Source organism: Vombatus ursinus, unplaced genomic scaffold (assembly GCF_900497805.2).
Source record: "Vombatus ursinus unplaced genomic scaffold, bare-nosed wombat genome assembly UNPS02014821.1, whole genome shotgun sequence".
Taxonomy (NCBI): Eukaryota; Metazoa; Chordata; class Mammalia; order Diprotodontia; family Vombatidae; genus Vombatus; species Vombatus ursinus.
Genome location: NW_020954599.1, coordinates 8,393,827 through 8,420,549, shown reverse-complemented (window position 1 = coordinate 8,420,549; position 26,723 = coordinate 8,393,827). Strand labels below are relative to the sequence as shown.

Sequence of the window (26,723 nt, the reverse complement as noted above, 5' to 3'; positions counted from 1 at the left end):
TTATTATATAAAGGATGTATGTAGACAGCAGGTAGACAGATCATTAAATATGGGATTAATTTGAGCAGGATGGAGAGGGTACTAAGAGCTAGGAAAGACTTTTCATAGGAGCTGAACCTTGAAGAAAGGTGGGAATACTGAGAGGCAGGGGGAGGAGAGAGGTATTCCAGTCTTATGGAACAGCCTGGCCAGGAAATGGAGTTCCAAGTGAGTCCAAGTCAATAAGCACTTATTAAGCACCTGCCATATACCAGTTACTGTGCTAAGTACAAGGGATACAAGGACAAGCAAAAACAGTTCCTTTTCTCAAGAAGTTCACAGTCTAGTGAGGGAAAACAACATGCAAACAAATATGGAAAAACGAGCTCATATACAAGATAAATTGGACATAGTTATAGAGGGAAGGCAGTAGCATGAAGTGAGATTGGGAAAGGCTTCCTGTACGAGGTAGGATGTTATGTGGGTTTTGAAGCAAAGAGGGAGAGTATTCCAGGCATGGGGTATAACCAATAAAAAACACTGAGTGAGGAGACAGCAAAGAGGCTGGTGTCAGTGGACCACAAGAGTTCCTATTGGGAAGGAGGGGACCTTGGTCTAGGTGTGTGTGTTTATGTGTAAACAGGAGTCAGGTGTTAGGAAACTGGAAAGGGAGGGCAAATCCAAGTTATGAAGGGCTTTAAAAACCAGAGATTTTATTTTTGGTCCTGTAGGCAAAGAGAAGCCACTGGAATAAATGGAATAGTGGGGGTAATAGGGTCAGACTTGATCTTAGGACGATGACTTTGGTTGCTGAAGTATCAATGATTTACTAGGTGAGGCAAAAAACCCAATTAGAAGGCTGTTATAGTAGTCCAGGCATAAGGTTGTGAGGGCCTGCACTAGGGTGGTGTTAGTATCAGAGGGGAGAAGGGGCCATGTACAAGAGATACTGAGAAAATAAAAGCAACTAGACTAGAATACTGATTGGATGGGAAGGGAAGAGTGAGAGAGAGAGATGAGGGAGATGAATTGAGGATAACACCGAAATTGTAGGTCTGGGTAACTGGAAAGAAAGTAGTAGCCTCAACAGTAAGAAAAAAAAATTAGGAAGCAGAGAGGGTTGCAGCAGGAGGTGGGGGAGGTAGAGGTAATGAGTTCAATTTTGGACATGTTGAGTTTAAGATACCTATGGAACATCCAGTTCCTGATGTACAGTAGACAATTGTAGATTAGGATTAGATGAATACATCATTGAATCCATAGCAGCTGATGAGATCACTAAGTAATGAGGACATGAGCTAGAGCTGAGGTCATATGAGTAGAGAGAAAGGACAACTAGGAGAGATAGTACCAACAAGACTTGGCAACTGATGATGTGTGGTAAAGGGGAGAAAGGAAGTGAGGCAAATCTGATCTGACCAGTAAGGAAGAAATAGGTCCAAGGGTGGAAATGATGGGAACCCCCTGAGAGGGAGTAAGAGTGATCACGGTCTCCTACATTCTGCAATAGAGATGTATCAATTAGGCTGAATTTGACATGCGGCCTAGATTTGGGGAGAGCAGATTTCAGAGATTAGAGGAAGGATAGGTAGGTCCCTTGGACTAAAATCCTGCAGGGGAAGTAGCTGAACCAGATTTTCAGACTTTAGGGAGTGAAATTCTGCAGAAACAAAGGGATAAGTAATTCCAATAAAGAGGAACAGTCTTCTGAATAGATCTTGCAGAGGGAACCATTTCAGAAAAGATACATACAAAAGATGGAGGGCAAAGCAAGTCATCAAGGGTGAATATGAGTGTTCTTGGTGCTTTAAAAATATGTCGGGATGGAAAAAGCCCAGAATGAGCTGAGGCTGGCAAGTGAAGCTAAAGGCAACAGGAAGGGCTTTTAAAGCCATATTAGGGCAAAGAAGATGGTCAGAGAAAGGCTGGAGCTTCTGTATGGAGTAGAGGAGATGAAAGCTGACAACAGAGAATGACCTTTACTCTAGGAGCAACAGAATTAAAATGGCTGCCCAAGAGAAGGAAAGAGCACCTGGTTGCTAACTTTACATAGCACTTTAAGATTTACAAAGCATCATGTTATCTTATAAGTTGTTTCTCACAGCCCTGTGAATTAGGTGTTATTAAACTCCCATTTTACAGTTGAAACTGAGAGGGGTTAAGTATTTTGCTCAGACCCACACAGCTATTGTCTGAGGAGGGATTTGAACCCAGGTCTTCTAACTTTCAGTCCACTGGTATATCCACTTTAGCAGGCTGCCTCCCTAAGTCACAAATCTCTCTGACACTGCCTTCTATTGACTCTGACTAAAAGCATCCAGTCACTTTTCAGTTACTATATCCACTAGGTCTTTTTTCTCCCTCCTGCCCACCTTGGCCCCTACCTTTCGGTAGTTTTTCCTTCATTCCTTGACTTCTGTGACACTACTACGTGGTTCTCCCACCTATCTGGACATTGCTCAGTTTCTTTCATTAGTCTTTCTTCCTCCTCCTACCCCTTAAATCTCTCTTGGGCTTGTTCAGGACTCTCATCTCTTGTCCCTGTGCTCATTTCCTTAGTGATTTCATCCACTCCCATGGATTCAGCTGTTACACTCCTGAATCCATATCTCCAACCCCTAAATTTCTCCTGAACACTAGGCCTGGATTTCAGACTGCCTGTTGGACCATTCCCCTGGCACTTCAAACACATTTCTAAGACTTAGAACCCCAACCCTGTCCCCAGTCCCTACTTCCCTGTTTCTCCCCTCTTCCTAGGTACCCAACTTATCTCTACCATCTCTGTCACCCTCACTTATAATCAGTTGCCAAGTCCTGTCAATTTCTATCTCCACAATATCTTATACTTCTCTCCCACTTTTTACAGGGCCTCCTCTTCCCCAGACCTGTCCCTTGTCGCTTCTCACCTCGAATATTAAAATAGCTTCAGTTCTTTAGTTTCTCTGCAAATACATCAATGTAGACACTCCCTCAAATGGGGCAGATCACAGTCTATGCCTTCCCATCTTGTCTGATCCTTGGATGTATCCTTTCATAAATCCTCCAGAGAGGATATACCCATCCACGTGGGAATATCCAGAATATTTCACACAGCAACAGCATTGATCTTCCTAATCTACAAGTCCGATCACGTCAGTCAACAAGTGGTTTCCTACTTACTGCCTTGGGATAAAATGCAAATGCCTTATTCTGGATTTTTAAGATGTTCCACAATTAGATTACAGCTTACTTTTTAAGATTTGATTCCTACCACTCCCATCTACACACTATACATTCCAACCAAACTGGAGTACTAGCTATTTTCTAATTTCCTTCTCTTCCCTCCCTCCTTCTCTCTTTAAATATGTCTATTCCTTCAGTCTGCTCAGATCAGATGCCACCCACTTCCTCCAGAAAGCCTTTCCTGATCTCTCCAAACGAAATTGTTATGTCTATCCCTTATGTATCTCATCCATCAAATGAGATATTTGTAACGTTATTTGCACAGTGCCTGACAGATAATTATTTATAGCCTGTCTACAACTATACTAAGAAATATTTATAACCATAAAATCATGCAACTTAGCTTCATGCAAATGCATGGATTTCTACTAATTATTTTTCAAGAGCTTCTTATATTGACAGAGACTGGGGATAATTGGGAGCAATCTGGTTTAATTTTTTTTCCTATTTTGTGTAACTCCAAAACAAGCTTAAGCAGTGCCTGTGTTCTAAAAGAGGATAGTTTACAGGGTCCACATTGGATTCAGTTACTGGGAGGACTTAGTCAAATATTGATGAATATGTGGATAGATTTCATAATTCATTCCTGAAATTTCCCCCACAGAACCAACAGAAGCCGAAAGAGCTGGTAAACATTGAAGCAAACACAAGAGAGGACATCAGACAACATCCTATTGAAAATCTTAAAGAAAAGTATTTAAAGATAAATGTACGTGCTTACAATTTAAACTGCTAAGTCAGTATTTTTCTCCTGAGTGAATGTCGTTTTTTCTGAAGAAGTAGTTACAGAAACTTAAAATATGGTGTAAGACAGTGGTATGAAATTCAAATAGAAACGGATCCCTGCGGCCACACATTGTCTTAGAAAACCACAAAATTAGTCTCACCTATGTTGTGTTGATCTTGTTTGGTAGTTTTTCAGTCGGGTCCAACTCTCACCCCATTTTGGGGTTTTCTTGGCAAAGATAGTGGAGTGGTTTGCCATTTCCTTCCCCAGCTCATTGTACAGATGAGGAACTGAGGCAAACAGGGTTAAGTGACTTTCCCAAGTGACAGAGGCTGGATTTGAACTCAGAAAGATGAATCTTCCTAGTCCAGTTCTGGCACTCTATCCACTCTATCCACTGTGCCACTTAGCTGCCCTTTTCTGTGTTCTATTGTATTTTTATTTATTTTATTAAACATTTTCCAGTCATTTACATCTGCTTTAGGCTTTAGGAGGCTGCAAGTTTAACACCTATGGTCTAAGAGGTATCCATATATGTTAATGAATGATATCATTTAGTTTTAAACTATTTTTGAGGAAATGAAAATGAAGAAAAATGTTGGACTACCATCTCATTAGTCACTCAGTGCTATCATTTAGCAAACCATCTTTTGGTATAGTTTAGTGATTAGTAACGAAGTGTTTAAATCTATGCTTTTGCTAGACTTTTCATTTGTTCCTTTTAAGCTATGAGTATATAGACACAGACATGGACCATGTGTAAGCAAATAATTTTAAACCAAAATGAAATATGATGAAATTTATGATTTAGTAAGGCACAACATTAGTGTCCTCTCCTTGTGATTTTACACGTGTGTATGATCATTTTAAAAGTAGATGAACCTTAGGCATCCATCTAGTTCCACTTCCCTCTCAGGGCAGAAATCCTTGCTGTATACCATTTGATGATTATCCTGTCCATCCTTTGGCTAAATACTTCAGTACCAGGAAATTCCCTGCCTCCTTAGCCTGCATTTCCTGGTTAGACAGTGCTTATTATTAGTGATTTCTTCCTTTTACTGAACCAAAACTGCTTTCCTGTAACTTGCTAATCCCGCCCTCTTAAGTGTACTCTCTCTCCAATATGGCACACCTTCATATATTTGAAGACAGACATTCCTATTCTCCTCTGTCATAGCAGGGAGGCTAGGCAACCCTTCATTCCCTAAAGAGGAACCAGAGAACTCTGGCCTTCAGGCAGGAGGGGATAGTAGGCTGGTTTTACATGTGGGGCCTGAGCTAGGATGAAATTGAGTCCTTTACTTTTTTTGAGTAACCCTGGAGAGATTATCTAACCAGGATTTCTAATTTTAGATAACCCTAGACTGTTGAGATCCTGGAGAAATTTGGCAAATTTTTTTTCTAGGGGACAGTCAGTTCTTTTTTTTTCCACTAAGTGTTCCCTCACAAGTCAGTTCCATTGGTATAGTTTTGAAAACTTCTGTTATTACTTGACTGGTACTTTTTGTTTTCTTGTATTATGTGTATAAATATTGATGCATTCTGTGTCACCTAGCCCTATAGAAGTACAAAAATCAGACTTAATGTGAGACAAATGGAATCACTAGACTGCCACTGTCCAGTAGAAATGTTCATATCGTTCTTTGGCATTTATGTTTTTGTTTTGTTTTGGTTTTTTTGTGAGGCAATGGGGGTTAAGTGATTTGCCTAAGGTCACGCAGCTAGTACGTGTCAAGTGTTTGGTCTGAGGCCGGATTTGAACTCAGGTCCTCCTGACTTCAGGACCGGTGCTCTAGCCACTGCGCCACCTAGCTGCCCCTGTTCTTTGGCATTTAAACCAACCTAGATTGCTTGCTTATAGGAACTGGGCTAAGCTGTTTGTATATTTGCCTTACACCTTTGAGGTGTAAAACAACATTGCCCCAAGACCCAATACTCCAGATGACGGCAGTCTAAATAGCATAAATTTATGCCTTGTACCTCTCTATCTGCAGTCCAACTCTGTGCTGGCTCTGCTTTGTTTTTAAGTATCCCCAGCACGCTCTTGGCTCTCTTTGAGCTTATGGTTAGTTAAAACCCTCAAACTGGGTTCATTACAGTGAGTTAGGCCAGGTGTCCTCCATCCTCTGTTGTGTCAGCATTCATTTCACTTTCTTACCCTTCCCTTCCCTGCTGACAATCCCCCCTGTTCCCCAAACTGCCATGGGATACTTAGTCACAATCTTTGCTGAAAAGACCCACTTTAGTAATTTCCTAATTTAGTAGTTTAGTTTACAACTCTAGTAAACTTGCATTACATAAGTTACATAGTAAGGTCATTACTAAGTATTTGTCAGTGTCTATAGTTGGTTTAAAAAAAGTTAAATTACATGTGTCTACACGTCGATTCAGAAAGTATTTATTTAACCAAATAAAATCCTCTGCCTTACTAGACCCCTCTCAGTAAAAGAAAAGATGCTTGCACTATTTCATTAGTCTTACATCTGCTATCAACAAGATACTTGGTCCAATAACCAAGTCAGAAGGCAAATTGCCTTAGGGAGTAGAAGGACAAGTTATTAATTTAATTTTTTCCTGTGCTACAGATATATTAACCAGCGTTAAAATTTTGGCCATCAATGATACTTATTAAGTTTGTATTTAATTGCACCTAGCTGATGTTTTCTTTTCGATAATTTTGTTTGTTGATTCAACACAGGAATGGTTTTTTTATTTTGTTTTGTGTTTGTTTGTTTGTTAGGCAATTGGGGTTAAGTGACTTGCCCAGGGTCATATAGCTAGTGAGTGTCAAGTGTTTGGTCTGAGGCCGGATTTGAATTCAGGTCCTCCTGACTTCAGGGCTGGTGTTCTAGCCACTGTGCCACCTAGCTGCCTCAGGCATGGTTTTTTAAATAACTTTTTTCTTGCAGAAAGAATTAAACCAGCGTTTGTAAAGCTCTTCAAGATATTTGATCGAAATAAACTCATGTCTTAACTAAGTGATTCTAATTTTCTTTAGGAACTTCTGAAGAAATACACTATGATAGAAAATCGCTGTGGGTTCTTGAGCAGACTTTCTCTTGACTTGAAAAGGGCATTTGAAAGCCAAAACCAACTCCAGGTCAAAGTTCAAGCATGCCTTTCTCATACTCCTCAGGAAACTAAAGCTGTTGGAAAACTTCTAGCTAGTAACCGGAGGTGTAATAATGATCTCCACTCAAGTAGTACATGCATCCTGAAAAAACTGGAGGTATATGTTTTTATGTGATTCTTTTTCTTGATTTTCTAACATCACTCTCATTTCTCTTCCCAATTTTTCCTCTACCTGTCTTGATTTTCTTTTTCTTTTTTAAGATTTTTTTCTTTTTCTTTTTCTTACCTTATTTTCAAAATCTTTTTTAGCTCTTCCATGGTCTGAGACCAATTCATATTTTTTTTGGAGGCTTTGGATGTAGGAGCTTTGACTTTATTGTCTACCCCTGAGTATGTGTTTTATCTTCCTTTTCACAAAAGTAATTCTATGGTCAGAATGTTTTTATGTTGTTTGGTCATCTTTCCTGTTTTATTTCTTGACTTTTAGCTCTTTGTTAACGTGGGCCTCTGCTTCCAGGATAGAGGGCACATTGTCCCAAGCTTCAGGGGTTTTGTGCAGCTGTTTTCAGAGATGCTTCTAGGGACCTCTAAGTTTTCACTTCTTCTAAGGTGGTATGATCTAAGGAGAGGTGTGTTTACTACTCTCCTCCTGTGCTCTGGTCTGTGAGTGACCACAAGCACTCTTTTCTGCCCTAGAACTATGAGGAGTTCACTCCCTGCACTACGGCCACAGGCTCTGGTATGCTAGTGCTCCTTCTCACCCTGGGATTGCCACCTAAGACTGATCCAAATATCAGCAAAGCAACAGAGTTCTGCCCTCAGTTCCAGCACAGAGACCCCCGTAATCTCCTTCTGACCCAGTTGTTCAACACTTTAATGTCTGTGGCCTGAAAGCTCCAGAAGCAGCTGCTACCACTACTGTTGCTGATCTAGTGGCCCCCAAGGCCTGCTCCTGGTTTGCTGGTGCCTGGTCTGCACTGGCATAGCCTTTGTTGGACTGCGCTTCTCTCTCACCCAGGTGTGACGGACCTTTCCTGCTGACCTAAGGTGTCTTTGGCTAGAAGATTACTTCACCCCTTCCTTTTGTGGGTTCTGCTCCTCCAGGAATTGTTTTGTGGCATTATTTAAAGGTGTTCAAAGGGGTTTTAGGCAGTGCTTAGGCCAGTGGCTCCCTTATCTCTGCCATCTTAGCACTGTCCTCCCATTCATCTTCTTCCACACAGTCTTCTGCCATCAAAGCCAGAATAGAGTTACACCAAATTGCACTTTATGTGTGATTTTAGTATTTGTGCCTTGGATTTATATCCTTCTGCAGTTGTAGAACTCTTCTAATTAGAAAAAAGAATGTTTTCCTTCTACTCTTCTATCTTATAGGCACCACATTCATAAACTGAAGGAATGGATAAATATCTTTATCTGAAGCAAATTTCCTGTTTTGTTTCCTTTTCTTCCTGCTAGGGCGTGTTAAAGCGTGTTATAGACATAAGGAGAGAACATCATAATACCATCTACAAAATTGAAATGGACTTAATTGAGGAGACAGAAAAGCAGAATGATTTGTTTATTAAAATACAGCATCTTCAACAACACTCTGAGATAGGATCCCAGGAATTAAGTGGCTACAAAAAATTGAGCCAAAAGATGCATCTACATATTGAGGTATGATTTGTTAAAAAGAATTTTTTAAATGCTTTGTGTATTTATGAAAAATACGACTATACTTATTAATATGGACAAAACAAAAAAGCAAAAGATTTTTAGAATTATATCCTGTTAAACCCTAGTATTGAGAGCAATAGACTGCTTCATTTCAGAGTTCCCCAAGTACACAGTGACCAGATAGCTCTCTCATGAGGACAATTTTAATTTAAAAAAACAACTCTTAAAATTATTTTCCAAAAAAAAAAAAATATTTTCCAATATTTTTATCAATAGCTACAAAGCTGAGGAGCTTTGCATCCCTATGACCCTGTCCTACCTGTCTTAGCATTGTAAAAAAGGCTATAGCCCTACTTCTCAACAAACCCCTAACCCCTTAGACTGGCAATCCCAACCTCTGTGTGGGTCAGACAAAAAGCCAGGCCCAGAAGAATATTGATAGTTGAGTTTAAAATAATCTAGTTTGCGTTAAAGTAAAAATTTTCCATATTTACTCCGTTTCCTTTTAGAAATGTTAAAGCCCTTAAGATATGTAGAATGTCACAAATATTAACCATAAGATCATAGAGTCTAAATTGGAAGGGACCTTAGAAAAAACGTTATCCAACCCTCTGATCTTATAAAGGCCTGCAGAGCTTAAATGCCCAAGGTCATACAAGTAGTAAGTAAATAGCAGACGCTTGATTCCAAATCTAGATTTATTTGCATTGCATCATTATCATCATGAGAGTTAACCAAAGGTGAGAATCTAGATGAATACATGGAATAAACTATATATGTCCTTAAGTTTCCATTTCCATGATGACCCTTAACAATATAATGCATGCCCCTTGAATCCATCTACTGTGTCTCCACACAGAAATACCCATTTTCCAGGTTTGAGGAGCCTCATGGAGTTAGCATTGCCACTTAGTGACACTGTGGATAAGTAAACATAAGGTTTGTTATCCTGTTGATGAAATATGGGCTGGGATTTAGAGGTAGAAAGGACCCTGGAGATCCTCTAGCCCATTCCCTTCATTTTACAGGTAAGTCACTCTCACAATCAGTAGGAATGAGGATTCAAGCCTGATCCTTTTCATTTCCATTCCATTACCCCCTCTCCAATCTGCCTCATCACTTCACTGGTTTGTTATAATATAGCACATTTCTGGCAGATTTTAAATCAGACAACTAAAGTTAGGGCTCATGTTCCCTGCCAAAGTACATACTATAAATTACTAGATTAAGTTCTCCCCATTAGAATAACATTCTTAATTTACCTTAAAATATTAAGATATCTGCAGGATTTTAGTTTGGTATTGGCCTTCCTTTTTATCATTTAGAACAGTGATGAAATTTGATGGAGTGTTTACATAAAGTCTTCTCAGAACTCAGAAATTTAATACTCTTCTCCACACAGCAAATTCTCAAGGATGTTTCAGAGACTCAAAATGACATCAACAATATGGTAGCAGAATTCCAACAACTGTTAAATGCTAAGAAAGAAATTATCTTGTCCCTGGAAATGTGCTTAAGCACACATCTTGATGTGGAAAGCCTTAAAATAATACAGGAGGAGAATGATAGGATTGTTCACGTGAATAACTTGTATCATAGTAAAATAAAGGTGAGTGTGATTTTTTCCCCATTTTTCTTTCTTTATTAACTAATGAAAAATTTACTTTATGCAACAAATGCTTCTATGTAATACAGTAAAGGTAGTTACTTTGTACATAACAATTACAATCACAGTTAATGGTCTTTAAAAGCAGGGAACAAATTCTATGTGTGCAAAATATTGAAGACAAATCTCATTCCCTCTTACTTTCCTTCCCCACCATGTTGTAGTACCTGAAGCTTATGGGAGCATTGACTCTTAGATCTAAAGGTGGAAGCAGCGTGAGAGAGATTACCTTGTACCCACCCCTTCATTATAAAAGAGGGAGAAGCCAGAGAGGTTAAGTGCCCAAAGTCACAAAGTTGACACAGCCAGGAATCAAACCCAGGTGTTCTGATTCCAAATCCAGAGCTCTTCTCACTGTACCACGCCCCCCCAAACCACCTGCACATTCCAGTACCCCCAAAGCTCACTGTACAGCACTCCTGCTATGCAGGAAAGTGAGAAGGAAGGCCCAGCTGGCTGCTGAGGCCCAGGCCCCAAAGAGTTGGTCTTCCTTGACAGGATCACCACCATCCAGGGGTTTGGTTCTAGGCTTGACAGGATTAGAAATTGAGTTTAATTAGTGCTTCTTGTGCCTACACATGTACAGGCTGCAATACAGTATTCTACTTCACTTAGGACTTAGCTTGTCATTGTTCCTGGATCCAGTAATTAGGCCTCTCTAACCCTCTTGAACCCTGCTGGTGGATGTGCTCGTGGTGGCATTACGATGCCCTTCACAGCAACTGAAATGACCTGTGTGTTTGGCCACTTGTAACGCTCAATCACATCCTCACATATGCAAGTGGAGAGGCTTTCCTTGACCATGCGCACCTTCAAGAGATAGTGTGGCTGTTAGTCCCACGTCCATTGTGGAAATCTTTCTTTGTCTCCTTCACTGTTAGAAAGAATTATTTACACTCAGCCACTCACACTTCAGCCCCCTGCCTTGAAGTGTGGTGATCTGGCTTCCATAGAGAAACAATGTGGAAAGTTAGAACATGCACAGGGTGTGGGGGCAGAGCTTGGGTTCAGATTCTGGCTCTGTCGTTAATACTTATGGGAACTTAAAAAAGTTATTCAACCTCCCTAATCATCCTCCTGAATAAAATACAAATTCATCAGCCTGGTTTTCAAAGCTTTTACTATTCTTCAATCTCTTCCTTGGCCCCCTCTTCATACACATTGTTCTCCATCCCTCAAGTGGACCCCTCAATCCATCCTATCTCTCTCCTGACATTTCTTCTCCTTCAGGACTCACTTTTTGTGTTGTCTTCTTAATGATATACCACTTTCTTTAACCCTTTCACACACCAAACTAAGTCAACTTTCCCTCTAATCTCCCACACTACTCTACAGATGTCATTTTTAATTTATTATTTTGTTGCAATAGTTGTATTTTGTTTTATCATATTACAATTGTTGAATACATCTGACCTCCATAATAATAAGCTTCTTAGGGCAGAAATTATGTCGTTTTGGTGTGTGCATGTGGGGAGGAGGGGTCATCTTTGTGTCCCCCTCGTTTCAAGAAAAGTGTCTTGACCTTTGAATAATATGCCCTTAACAAAATGTACTTAATAAATGTTTGTCGAATTGGGTTGGATAGGCTATTATGAACAAATCATCAGAGTTTGAGGACAGAAGTGTTGTTGTATGTAAAGAATGGGAGCTTGAACTGAGACAAATGAAGGACAAGAATGAAGAAATGGTAAAGAAGTTCCAAACCATAAAGACTACCCTTCTGCCACTGGATGATCCAGATGCTCTTACTGTAAGAGAAAATAAGCAACATCATCTTAAATTGAGACGCATGAGACAGACCACAGAGGTATTTAAAAAAAAAAACCCACAGCTTTACCTCACTTTTACACTTACTTGCAACCTTTCTTTTAGGGTTAGATTCCTACATGATTTTCTTTAAAATAAACAGATTTACGTGTGTGTGTGTGTGTGTGTGTGTGTGTGTGTGTGTCTTTATATATGTATATTGTCAACAGGCAATCATAATTTCAAGAAATTTAGGTGAAAAGTAGGTTTATTACAAGGGAAATGAACATGCATGTTCAAAGAGTTCACAATCCATACGGAAGTTTACATATTTATGACAGTTGGATAAAGGAAGGAGGAGGAAACACAGAAGTCACCTAAAATGATGTGGCATAGGAAGGGGAAAGATGCAGTAAAGGACAAAACCCCTCCCGAAGGGGAGGAACACGGTAATGGCAAAAACCACATTTTGTAACTGCTGGACCATGAAAATAAGATGGTCGCTTATCTACAAGAGTCCCAGCTGCACAAGCAGTTTCTCAGGCTAGTGCAGACTGACTGGCACCTGTCTTGGCTGTTAAGGACTCACAGTCCACCTTGGGATGCAAACAACACGTTATGTCAGCCCAGGTGGGGTTTCATCCTTGACATATTCAGGGCCTCCTGCATGCTCTGGGGCCAGTGTTTCTGCAAAATATGGCAACTCAGAAAGAAAAGTTCAGGGGACTCCTTGATATTCCTTAGCAATATGTATATGTATCACTGTGCTTCCTCCATAATTGCAGAGAGCAGTCTGTGTTTTAATTATGCTTTTCTGAAAAGCTAAATTTATTTTAAATTGTAGTCTTAGATATTGGTTTATTTGTTTTTTAAATTTGTGCCCCAACAGAAAGGAATTGTGGTCTACTGAAAGAGTGAACTGGTCTTTATATACTGTAGAACTTTGGGCAAGAATTACTCTGATTACGAAATATAATAAACCTTATACAGATGCCAGTATAACATCACAGCTGGTGTCAACCAACAGTCAGTAAATGCAGTTGATTTTTCTTGGATTTATACTTCTTAATGTGATTCCTCCTTAACTGCCTTTGAAGGCATTCTTAGTGCATAAAAAGTAAGTTTGAGATTTCCTTTTTTTTTTTTTAAATGCACTGTAATTTTGTGGAGGAGAAAGAATAAATACAAAATAAATTTACTATTTAACCAGGACAAATACAGTCTACTAATTTACTATATTACTAATTTAGTAAAGCTATCAGTGTATTGTTGGTGGCAACACAATGTCTTATGGACTGGTGATAATGTTTTTGGTTACCAGTATATGTGAAATAAATGGAATTTGCTATGTAGTTCTATTTTATAGGTAATTAGTCACTTTTTGGGAGTTTTTTTGGCTAGACAATGGGGTCAAGTGACTTGCCCAGGGTCACACAGCTAATAAGTGTTATATGTCTGAGGCCAGATTTGATCTCAGGTCCTCCTGAGTCCAGGGCCGGTGCTCTATCCCCTGCACCACCTAGCTGCCCCAGTTAGTCACTTTTTTAATGAAAATTTGTACTCCTCTTAATTAACAAATATGTGCCTATGGCATGCATAACTAGCAGTGTCTTACTTATACATTAAATCATGTAACAGAAAATTATATTCCTGCATTTTTTACTTTAGATTTTTTAAAAAAACAGCTTTTTTATATGAAAAAGGACCATGACATCCAGATAAGAGATTAAATTTGGCCTCTTTTCTCAACTTTCTGGCCTCAGCTGATACGAAGTTGTAAAAGTTATTTAAAAATACTTACCAAGTGGAACATATTGTCAGCTTTATTTTAAGTTTAAATAACTATATTTTGACTCTTTCTTTACCTTAAACCTCATAGGAATCATTTTAATGTGGACTTTTATTGATAGGAAATTCAAGAAACTGCATTTCATGAAGACAAAGAAAACAAGCATGAACAAAAGGAAATTGATCAAATGCAGAAAAACCTTGAAGTGGCTAAAGTTGTGAGTAACAAACACCTTCAGAGTCAACAACCAGCAGTACAGAGTTGTCAGGTGAGCTTCTAGAGAAGTTTTCTTGCACTTGTTTCACAACCAACTTTTGGGAAGGTGTGCTGCTCCATTTTTAAAATTTCCTTTTCCATGAAAGGCCAGAAACATAGTAGCTTAAAAAAAATCAATTTTATTTTCACTTCTAAATTCTCTTCTTACCACCTCCACCTATTAGGAATTTCCCTTAACTCTTTTTCCTGCTATTTTCCTGTTGGATGAGGGGTGTGCATGTGCGTGTGTGTGTGTGTGTGTGCGTGTGTTCGTTTATTCTTTTTTACTTTGAACAGTTCAGATGAGAAGGAGATTTAAGTGTCACCCAGGCCCATCCCCTCCACTGCTTCTTTCTTGTTGTATAGATTTCTACTTAAACATCCCACTTACGTGAGTTCATTTATCCCATTCTTCCCCTTTCATCTCCCTTTCCCATTTCCAATTACATTTTTGTTTGGGCGAAAAAAAGTATAATACCTATTAAATATTGATATTACTACTAGCTCCGAGAATAACTATTGTTCTCTCTTTCCATGTGCATCTTAATAGAGTGTCCTTTTTAAAAAAATAAATTTTAGACTTAACTAAAAAGTTAATTGAAATAATTAATAATTTTGGCAAAGTAGCAGGATATAAGGTAAACCCACATAAATCATCAACATTCCTATTTGTCACAAACAGGATCTTGCAAGAAGAGATAGCTAGAGATACCTCATTTAAAATAACTCTAGACAGTATAAAATACCTGGGAATATACCTGCCAAAACAAAACCAGGATCTGTATGAACAGAGCCATAAAAAAACTTTGTACACAAATGAAATCAGATTTAAATAAAAGGAGAAGTATTAATTGTTTGTGGGTAGGCAGGGCCAATATAATAACAATTATAATTTTTACCAACATTAATGTACATTTTCAATGCCGTACCAATCAAATTACCAAAAAATTATTTTACAATGCTAGAAAATAATAACAAAATTCATTTGGAAGAACAACAGGTCAAGAATATATCAAAGGAACTAATGGGAAAAAATGTAAAAGAAGGAGGCTTAGCAGTACCAGATTTTAAACCAGACCTGCACAACTTGTTGCCTGCAGGTCACTTATGGCCCTCGGGCTGCTTACATAAGCCAAAGGATTTCCTCTGCATACAAAGGATGTTTTCCCTTACATATTTCACAAGCTGCCTGCAATCCTTTGGCTTGCTGCAAGTCGTGTGGTGTAGACCTGTCTTAAACTATATTTTAAGGCAGTAATTATCCAAACTATCTGGTACTGGCTAATAGAAAGGTAGATCAGTAGAACAGAGTAAGACATACAATCTACAGCTACAAATGAATATACTCACCCAGTGTTTGACAAGTGTAAAGACTTAAGTTTTGGGGATAAGAATTCTTTATCTGGTAAAAATTGTTGAGAAAGATGGAAAGTAGTATGGCAGAAATTTGGCATAGACAATATCTTACACCATTTACCAAGATAAGAGCAAAATGGATGCATGACCTAGTTACAAAGGGAGATATTACAAGAAAATTTGAAGAACATGGAATATATTACCTATCGGACTATGGATAGGTAAACAATTTATGAACAAACAAGAGATAGAGAGTGTTGTGAGGTGTAAAATTGATCATTTTGGTCTCATATCTGAAATTATATATGTGGGAACTTTGTCAAATCTATAAGAATATGAGTCATTCCCCAATTGATAAATGGTCAGAGAATATGAATAGGCAGTTTTCTGATGAAGAAATCAAAACAATTTATAGTCACATGAAAAAATGCTCTCAATCATTGGTTAGAGAAATGCAAATTAAAACAACTTTGAGATATTATTTTACACCTATCAAATTGGCTAAAATGATAGAAGGGGAAAGTGACAAATGTTAGAGGGGCTGTGGAAAAATTGGGGCATGAATTCATTGTTAGTGGATCTGTGAGCTGATCCAACCATTTTGGAGAGAGATTTGGAATGGGGTGGGGAACCTGTAGCCTTGAGGTCACATGTAGCCCTCTAGGTCCTTGGGTGCAGCCTTTTGACAGAGTCCAAGTTTTACAGAACAGATCTTTCTATTAAGGGGATTTGTTCTGTGAAGTTTGGATTCAGTCAAAGGGCTGCACTTGAGGACCTAGAGGGCCACATGTGCCCTTAAGGGCACGGGTTCCTCACCCCTGGACTTTAGCCATTTCCCAGTTTCAAGTTCTTTACCGCCACAAAGAGAGCTGCTATCAATATTTTGGAACATGTAGGTTCTTTTCCATTTTCCCTAATCATCTTGGAAAGGCTATAGGCCAGGGGTGAGGAACCTGTGGCGTCGGACCAGGTTGTACATAATGGATCTGCAATTTCAGGTAGAAACCTCTGTTTTCCCATCCTATTTTGTTATGCAAATGCTTTTTTATTTCTTAAGTTCGTAACAAAATAAATAAATTATTTTAAAAATTAGAAAAATAAAAATACTTATTATTCAGCAGCGTTGAAATTCTAGCTTCTCCTCAGATTTGATTCTTGATTTTTGTTCTTCCTTAAATTTCCTAAAAGGACGTCAAAGCTGTGTTCAGCAAAGAAATTGATGATCTCAAGATGAAACTGGTGAAATTGAACATGGAAAAAATGAATGAGGCCAAGAAGTTCGAAAAAGAGTATGTTTTTGGTTTTTTCCTTGTAGCCTATAATTGTTTTAACGGTCTAACTCTTTAATTTTTAGACACAAGGATTTACCTGGAATAACTGGTAAAAGAAAAGGTAGCCATTATATACCTTTTTATTGCTTGTGTAAGAAAATTCACAGCAAAGATCCGTGGCTTATAAATATTGCTTTATGCCTTAATTATTTAAAGACAAATTTGAATCCTAATCAGATCTTCAAGCCGTTATAAGTAGTGTTGGTTATGACCTGCTTTATGTTACATAAAAAAGCTAGAGATGGTCCTCATTTTTACATCTGAAATTATGTATTGTTGTCATTGCTGTTCTGTGATTTTTCAGTTGTGTCATTTGGGATTTTCTTGGCAAAGAGTAGTTTCCTTCTCTAGCTCATTTTATATGTAAGAAACTGAAGCAAAGAGCGTTAAGTGACTTGCCCACAGTCACACAGCTAGTAAGTGTTGGAAGCCGGATTTGTATTCAGGAAGATGAGTCTTCCAGACTCCAGGCCCGGCACGCTATTAACTATGCCACCTGGCTGCCCATTTACATATCATTAACTACACACAAGTCCACATTAATCTTTAATATTTAGGTTGTAGAGCTGTTTTAAATCCTTCATACTTTTTCTTCCTACCATATTTACTTCTATCATGATTGTCTTTTGTAGAATAACATAAGCAGTGCAACACCCTCCTGCAACCAATAGTCTCAATGAGTTGCCTAGAACACAAATGCCTTGGCTAAGGTCACACAGCCAGTAAGTGTCATCACAGGCAGTGCTGGCTCCTGGCTCCGAGGCCAGCTCTCCCTCCACTACACCATAACACCCCTTTTGGCTGGGGAAAAAAACAAAAACAAATGGGGGGCCATAGCAGGAAGCATATCAGAAGAATTTGTCCTATGATATTAAAAAGATAAAAATATGATTGGGTGGTTTTTTGTTTTTTAAAAGATATCATGTCATTAGCACAGGGTTACTACCATCATACTTATTCCTTCACTGCTGCTACTTACTGCCAATTTGTTGGACTGGTGTTATTACTCATTATTTTCCTTTATGCTCCTTTATTAGAATTGCTTCTAAAGCTGCCATAATAGAGCATCAGGAAGAAATTATAAGCCAACTGAAGGAAAATCTTAGAAGAGCCCAGCAGAGCAATGATGTCTCAAGTAAGTACAGAGTGGACGTGTTTTGATCCCTTCTCTTTTGTGCTTATATCCTCCATGTACATTTTTATATTGCTTCAGGAGGTTGCTTTGAGATTGAAAAGAGCTAGAGTTTAAAAACACACTGGGTTCATTTCCCTTATTGGTCAACAATTATTATTAAGGTTATCTATACTGTTGTCTTGTCGTCTTTATTTGAACTGATGTAGTTTTCCTTAGTGTATCATGGCTTTACTGCCTATTTAATAATAGCACCTGTTGTGTGCTGGCACTGGGGGTTTAGAAAGTACAGAGAATGAAAACAATCCCTACTTGTTTTGAGCACACACCTACTGAGGGAGATAGGTACATATTAAAACATAAAGCATAAATATAAAGTTAATGTGCACATGTGCAGAGCAGTTCAGTCCATGGTACTTTGGCAGAGAGGGCACTTGCAGTTGGAGAGGTCAGAAAAAGCAGAATATGGTGCCTCAGCTGCATCTTTAAGAAGGAGAAGGGACGGGGCAGCTAGGTGGCGCAGTAGATAGAGCACCGGCCCTGAATTCAGGAGGACCTGAGGTCAAATCCAGCCTCAGACCAAACACTTGACACTTACTAGCTGTGTGACCCTGGGCAAGTCACTTAACCCCAATTGCCTAAAAACAAAAACAAAGAAAAAAAAAAGGAGAAGGGATTCTGTAAGAGGGAGCTAAGAAGGGAGTTCATTCCAGCCTCGTAGGTTGGCCAGTAAGAAAGCATAGACACGAAAGAGGGAATGAGTGTCTTACGTGAGGAACAGAGAAAGCCAAGCCAGGCCAGCTGTATCTCATCATGCAAGAGTGGAGGAGTCATGTCAAATGAGGCCAAAAAGATACATTGTGTAGGGCTTAAATGCTGAATAGAGAAGTCTGCATTTTATCCTAAAGGCGTTAATTAGGAAGCCGCTAGAGTTGGTTGAATAGGGGAGTCACGTGGTCAGATCTGGGATTAAGAAAAATGACTTGAGCAGCAGTGCATAACACGGAGTAGAATCTGGAACAGGGAGAGACTTGAGGCCATGACGGTCATCCGGGCAACACGTAAGGAGGACTGGAACTGGAGTGTGTGGGGACAATGGCTCAGGTGCACAAGAGGTTAGAAAGGCAGATTTAGGAGCTGATTGGATATGTGAGGTGTCCAGTTTAATGCCAGGGAATGAATCTGGGAGACCAGAAGCCTGGGGGTGCCTTCTGGTCACAGAAATAGGGAAGTTCTGGAGGGAGGCGGGCTTAGGAGGTGAGCTAATCAGTTCCATTTTAGACATGTTGATTTTAAGATCTCTGGTATATCTAGTTTGAAATGTCAACTAGACAAATGGTGATACAGGACTATAGTTCAGGGGAAGGGCCGGCATTGGTTCTGAAAGTCATCTGCATAGAGATGATGGTTAAACTCATGGAACTCATGATGTTACCATGAGTGAGAATATGGAAGGAGAAGAGAAAAGACCCCAGGACAGAACTTTGGCTCACAGTTCAGGGCATGATGTAGATGGTGAGCCAGCCAAAGAGGCAGGGAAGGAGTAGTCAGACAGGTAGGAGATACTCCCACCTCCCCAGTCACACCCCTCCTTCGTAAGATCTCTTGTATACCACACACTCTCTTCTGCCGACCACAGCCACCCTCAGGCCCTCATCATCTCCTCTCTAACCCGTAGCAATAGCTTGCTGGCTGATTGACCTCCTTCAGGTGTCTCTCCACTCCAATCCATCCTCCACTCAGCTGAAAATTTGTTCTTCCTGACCATATCACCCCCAGTGGCTTCCTGTTGTCTCCAAGATCAATATAAATTCCTCTCTTTGGTTTTCGAAGTCTTATATAACCTGCCCCTTTCCTTCCTTTCCAGTCTTCTTACTCTTCCATGTACTCTGTGTTACACTGACATTGGCCTCATCCTCCATCTCCCAACTCTGGGCGTTTTCTCTCTCGGTCTCCCATTGCCTGGAGCTCTCCTTCCCCCTCATGTTTGCCTCCTGGCTTCCTTCAGATCCCAGCTAAAATTTCACCTTCTGCAAAAAACCTTTAACCAGTTCTGTTCGATGCTAGTGCCTTCCCTCTGAGATTACTCCCAATGAATCCAATATAGACCTTGTGCGCACATAGTTTTTTCCGAGACTATGAGGTCCTTGAGGGCAGGAACTGGTTTTTGCTTTTCTGTCCAGACATAGTTTGATGTGGTGCTTTTATAAAGTCTCTGATGCTTCCTCGGTAGAACATCAAACCCCCACAGACTCTTTTCTTTATGTGGTACCTTCGCACAACACAAAGCGTCTCTGGTTTCTGGTTTAAATGTGTTTGTTTCCCTCACCAGTGGTAGAGCCACCTGGTCATGCCCAGGCGTCCCACACACCATTGACCTGTGGGGGCGGCAGTGGTATCGTACAGAGCACAAAAGCACTGATTCTGAAAGCGGATCGTGTGAGGCTGGAGAGAGAGATTAGCAAGTTAAAGCAACAGAATGAGTATCTGACAAATCACCAGAGCCAGCTGTCAAGGTAAGAACCACTGAAGCAGAATCTGTTTCCTGTATTGTGTAGATACAGTCTGGGTCCTATTCAGTCATTTCTCTGCAAATGATGGCTAAAATCTAGAACTCATATTACAAATGCTGTTGCTTTAGGGATGAGGGTCGAAACACCTGTTTTAAATTCAACCATTTCGCAGCCAACCTCAATACCCTGAAGTTCACACACTTTATTGGTAAGAGAGCCACCCAGTGTTAAAACTGTGATGGATCTCCAGACACCATCTGGTCCAGCATTTCTCAGAGTGCAGTCTGCTACTAAGCTACTTAATTATAAACAGAGTAAAGGGGGCACACAAGCTGCTATAGGCAAAGCTACTGGGAATAGGAAGAAGGGACATATTGAAGGATGACCCCCTCCATAGTTTCCCTGCCCAACACACTGATTCCAGGACACTTGAATGTGTTGGATTAGGACAGAAAGCTAGATTTCCCTTGCTCTTCGGTAAATAACTAATTATAGATGTTTCATATTTCATATAGCACTTGGTATAAAGTATCTTATTTAATCTTCAAAAGAACCCTGCAAGGTAAATGCTATTAGTTGAGGAAACTTGAGGCTTAGAGAGGTTAGGAGATGTAGCTATGGTCACACATCTAGAAAGTCTGGGAGACCCACCCCGGCTTTCCCCACATTCCCAAATGCAGCACTCCACTGGACCAGGAGTACAATTATTTTTCCCACAACTGTTTATGTCTCATGTTCTTATGTCCTCTTGGTTATACAGGTGACCATATTAAAACCATATCTTTTTTCTATAATTGTCCTTTATTGTCTTTTCATCATAGCTCATTTATAAAGTCTATTTTAGGGGCAGCTAGGTGTGTGACCCTGGGCAAGTCACTTAACCCTATTGCCTAGCAAAAAAAAATTTTTTTAAAAAAGTATTTTTTAATCCTCTTGAATTTTATATAGCAAACTATATAGCAAACATAAAATTGAATTACCATAGGAGAGAGAGGATAGATATTTATAAGAGCATAGGGCCTGCACCTTAATTTAGCATAAAGATAGTCCATTAATAACAACAGACTAGAAACATAGGCTAGATATTTAAGCTCTAGTTATTTTGATGATGTTGATTTTTTTTTTAAACATCACTGTATATGTCCTTTTAATCAGTTCCAAATGTTTAGACATGGAATACTTGGTTAAACTAAGATTCTGTTAAAAAAAAAAAAAAGGACAGAATAGTATTTGTGGTTGATCTGACACTGATTTTTTTTTCCCTTTTTCAGTAGTAAATTAGGCTTTCTTTAATGTTTGTACTATTAAGATTCAGAGATATTTTCTTCCTTTCTAGTCTTTGATGCAACAAGCAAGGATTCCAAGGGTTCAGAAAATTCCATGCAATGTGCTAAGCCTTGGAGGAAATTATATTTCTCTGCATAGTTCATTCATCTTTATGATTTAAATTTTAATTCTACAATTTCTTTTTCTTTTTGAAATTAATATTAAAAGGTCATGATTAAGTATATGCTTTTTGCTAGTTTTAATTAGGTGTGAAAAAAGAGTAATTAAATTGTTTGATACAGGTTTTAATTCTCTTTCTATATTATCACCGTGTGTGGATCTCATTGGCAGAACGTACCATGCCTATCCTTGAACTCTAGAAATGTCTGCAATTTGACTTAGGTACCATTATGTGGTGAGCTTTTATCTTTTCGCAGTACGTAACTTCCATATACTGCTCGGAATTCACATTACACTTATGACAAAATTAAGATTCTGTTCCAGGCAAGCTAGAAAACCGCCAGCTTTCCTGGCTCAAGTTCCCTACAACTTCTCGCCATTCCCTGATCTGTACTATAGAGAGGCATATCATCTCTCACAGTAACATAACATTCTTCTTCTTCTAGGTCACCACCTTTTTGGCTCATATCTCCTAGGAAAGAAAAGATATTGGATGGCAGTTAAAGAGAGTGTAAACTCAAGTGCCATGTACACCAGCCTACAGAGATGTGCAACCTAAAAGAGCTGGTCACTTGAACTGACTGTGACTGGCATGTCACATTAGAAGTCTCCAAAGGGGCAGGGGGGAACCTATGCCTGTTTACTCAGTAGAGAATTATTTTCACTTTCTGGACTAGAAAAGATTTCTTAAATAACAAGTATTAATACAATTGAGGTTAATATGTAAATGTAGGTACATTTCATTTCAGTATTTATTTTATGTTTTTATCCATTTTGTTTTCTTTCTAAGCAACAATTTTCATCTTGCCAGAGAAGTCAAAAAATGGAAAGAGAGAGCCCTTAAAAAGGAAGCCCAAGAACTTACTCGTGTCCATTCTCCAAAATCTCCTAAATTGACAGAAATTACATCCCTAAAGAGGCAATGTATGTCACCTCTGTATAAAGAGCAGGCTTCACAGGAAACTTTACCAAAGGATTCACCAAAATCTTGGGCATATGATGGACGGTCAAAGTCTCTGCCAGTCGCTTGTCATAATAACTTCTTTGACAACTCCGGCCTAGGTCTACTCCCAGGTATGTAATACAGTGGAGGGAGAAGGAGAAACATTGGCTAAGATCTGGTCCTTTTGGGTTTTTTTAACTATTCAGTCTTAGATGGCAAGTTTAGACAAGAAATGGAGCATGCAAGTTCACGACACCGTGCAAGAAACTTCAGTTTTTTGACCCAGTAAGAATAGATCACAGCAGAAGATGGTCAACTCCAGGGGGATTCATACATATCACTTATCTGCTCAACTCCATAGACATTTCTCAACTTTGTATTCTTTCATAATCCTGATAGATAGAGAAGCAACTTTTCTTTAAAACCTTTGAAGATTATTATTTGTGATAGTCAACAGATGCAGATTGATATAATGCTTTAAAGTTTGCAAAGCACTAACTTTTCATTATTTGTATAAAAAGGGTAGCATGATCACATGAAAGCTATAGATACTATTTTCTCCTTAAAACTTGTCTTCTGGTAATTATGCTCATTTAAGTAAAATGACTAAAAAGAACTGAATTATCTTTTTGAAGGGATGAAAAATATTCTTTTTTTGTTTTTTGGCAGTTGGGGTTAGGTGACTTGCCCAGAGTCACACAGCTGGTGTCAACCAGACATTTGAACTCAGGTCCTCTTGACTCTAGGCCCCATGCTCTATCCACTGCGCCACCTAGCTGCCCCTGACAAAATATTATTAAAATAAGAAATAGATGATCTCCTGCAGCCATACTTTGGGGAATTTTTTTTTTTGAACTCTAAAAATAAGTAGTAGGGAGATTCATATAATAATGAGAATAAAAATTAATAAAATTACTTAAATATAATTTTATTACTTTCAAGTACATACAGTTAATTGAACTACCTTAACAAATTAAGCAAGGTGCTAGGTAAAGCTTCTGTTGGACCTACTTTCATAGATAGGTGAGAAGCATTTGTAATTAGCACTTTTTTAACGGTACAAATAGATTCTGTTAAAGCATTAGGTTTTTTAGGCTTGGGAAGGAAGTGTCATGACAAGTTCAGACACCCCCTGTAATCTCTTTTCAGTTGATTCATTATATTAAATAATTTATTTAGCAAGCTTTTTATTTTTGCAAAGATAATACAAAGGTAACCATATTTTGAATTACTGTGAAACAAATTCGTGGGGTTCAGACTAAGGGAGGGTATTTCAGTGGGCTTCTGACAATTACTAATTTGTGTTATTTTTTTTCTTACAGAAATAGCTTTCAGTTCTACAAATGATTCTACAAAAGGTGAATTTCAGTTTATCATAGAATAGGTGAATGGGGGAAGAAAAGTTCATGAATCTCTAAAATTTCATTTGAGTAGTCACCTGACCTGTTCCCTTCCTTTCTTCTCATGGCAATTTTATTCTTCTCAACCCCTTATAGTTCAGTGAGCACCTGACTGTAAAATCCAGTAGTCTCTTTTTTTTTTCCAGCCTCCTTGACATCAGCAGCTTTTGACATTTTTACTGATTGTTCTTCTTCCCTCACCCTTCATGTAGGTGTTCCGCGATGAACCAGCCTTAGGCCACGTCTCTTCTCCCTTGGCAATTTCATTTACTGCAGTGGCTTTGAGCAATAGAACATAATGGTTAGAGTACTGGACTTGGAGTCAGGAATGCCTGGATTTAAAGGTGACATGGTCACCTTTCTGAGCCTCACTTTCTTTATTTGTAAAATGAGAATAATTGTATTACTTACTTCATAGGGCTGTAGGGTTCAAAAAAACTAATGTGTCTAAAGCACTTTGTAAAGTATAAAACATCATCAAAATGACAGTTATTGTTATTACCACCTCCTCCCTGCACATGACACCCAAGTCAACATCTGTAGCCTGATATCACTTTGGAACATCTGTACTGCTTCATGTCCATGAGTATTTTCAAACTTAATGTGCCTGAAACTGAATCCCTAAACTTACTTTTCTTCCCCTTCTCTAAAGCTATCTGCAATGCCATCTTTTATTTCCCTAATTTTCCATTTCCATAACCTTGAGGTTGTATTTGATATTACCCTCTCCCTTGCATCACATTCATCCAATGTCTTAGGATCCTACGTCACAGGATAATCACTTCAGACAATAGCTTGGTAGAGAACTGACATTCCGTGAAGCCCCAACACCATTTTACAAGTGAGGAAAATGAGGCGCAGAAGGCAGAAGCACCAAACCTCTCACATCCTTCCTCTTCACTTAATGAGCACGGCCACCATCCTCATTTCAACCTTCATGATCATCTGCCTGGATTATTACAGTACTCTCTGTATAGATTTTCCCACCTTTTCTTTCCCCCTTATACTCTGCTTTTCATACTGCATTTAGACTAATCTCTTACCTGGAAATCTGCTCCCGTCACTTCTGCCCTGAAAGACTGTTAATTCACTTCCTGTATGAAACTCAAATTCTTTGACCTGCCATTTGAGGCACTGCACAAATTGACATCATTTCACCTTACATATATTGTTCTGTTGCTTCTTTCCTGGATGATTCTCTATCTGCTCAACACATACCCTGTTCTCATACCTTATTTAGTGTCTTTGCTCAATGCCCATTCTCATCTCCTTTAAGTCTCCTCCTCAGTATCACCTCTTGAAAACTTTCCTTGATCTGTCCCCTGGTAACGACCTTTGCCCACAAACAAACTTTATTTTAAAGAACTGACCATGCACAATTGTGAGTTAGATCTTTCTGTGTTGGTATCTTATCCCCCAACTAGACTAGAAACTTTCTGTGGGTCTATATCTTATCTGAATTTTGCAATTTCCCTTTCTTTACCTAACTTCCTTACAGCTATAATTTGATTGTAGGTACATACATTTATAACATAGTATTTTGAATATTATTAAGGTTAGTTGTTTTGGGTTTTTTTTTTTCTTTCACAGAGACTCCAGGAGAGGAAAATACAGGTTCTTTATTGGATCAATGGCAGACCTCTTCAGGAAAAGATGCACCTGAATGTAGAACCCAATAATCTGACTTTTATTCATCATGCACATTCCAGGTTCTTCACAATACTTAGATATAGTTTTGTATCATTATCCCGACCACTGCAATCATAGTTTAGTTAAACTTTATTATTATTTCTCTCACTATGCCACTAATATTATTGGATAAATGAATAGGAAACAAGGCGCTAGCTCAGAATGGTATCAAAATGCTTATTTCGTTTTTAAATGTTGGAATACTTTTAAAATAGATTTTATTTAAAAGGAGCTTCTGTGGAATACAAATTATGGAAGGAATTCCTCAGGCTGAGCAATTGAAGGTGAGGAAAGATGACTTAATTTATGTGGTTAACATTTTATCTACATCTTTTTTTTTTAATGTACACATGTAAAATTGTAATATAATTTTTTCCTTTCATATTATAACTTGTATTATAAAATCTGTCCTCATGTTGCCTTCCCTTCTAGAATATAAGCTCCATGATGACAGGAATTGTGTCTTAATTCTCCTTTGTATCCCTCATATAGCATTAGGAGCTACTCAATAAATACTGATCAACAAATGATCTCTCCTACTGCATTGTCCAGTATCCACAAAAATTCATTTCTAAAAATGGATTTAAAAGAGAAGAGTCATTATCCTTTCAATATGTCTGAAAAAATCACATCTTGGAATTTCAGACCACCTTCCTGCAAAATAAAAACTTATCCATAGCAATTTTGTTGAGTTGTTTGATTTTGCTAGGAAGGGGAGAGGTTGAGAATATGATACATTCCCAAAACTGAACAATTTTAAAGGACTGTTAAAGTATGTATCAGAATACAAGAGTTCTT

General features: G+C 38.7%; 1 protein-coding gene across 3 annotated transcripts in view; it reads left to right on the top strand.

Moving 5' to 3' along the window:
- Window positions 1–26,723, top strand: part of CENPE (centromere protein E) — an 89,626-nt gene extending 62,903 nt beyond the window's left edge. For all 3 annotated transcript variants that reach the window (XM_027837558.1, XM_027837559.1, XM_027837557.1), the window contains 12 exons: window positions 3,806–3,910; window positions 6,927–7,157; window positions 8,459–8,659; window positions 10,062–10,268; window positions 11,911–12,132; window positions 13,982–14,128; window positions 16,660–16,760; window positions 17,840–17,937; window positions 20,267–20,450; window positions 22,684–22,967; window positions 24,159–24,194; window positions 25,827–26,723. In XM_027837558.1, coding sequence (XP_027693359.1) covers window positions 3,806–3,910; window positions 6,927–7,157; window positions 8,459–8,659; window positions 10,062–10,268; window positions 11,911–12,132; window positions 13,982–14,128; window positions 16,660–16,760; window positions 17,840–17,937; window positions 20,267–20,450; window positions 22,684–22,967; window positions 24,159–24,194; window positions 25,827–25,915 — 1,905 coding nt within the window. In that variant the 3' untranslated portion in view covers window positions 25,916–26,723. The remainder of the gene's footprint in view (window positions 1–3,805; window positions 3,911–6,926; window positions 7,158–8,458; window positions 8,660–10,061; window positions 10,269–11,910; window positions 12,133–13,981; window positions 14,129–16,659; window positions 16,761–17,839; window positions 17,938–20,266; window positions 20,451–22,683; window positions 22,968–24,158; window positions 24,195–25,826) is intronic.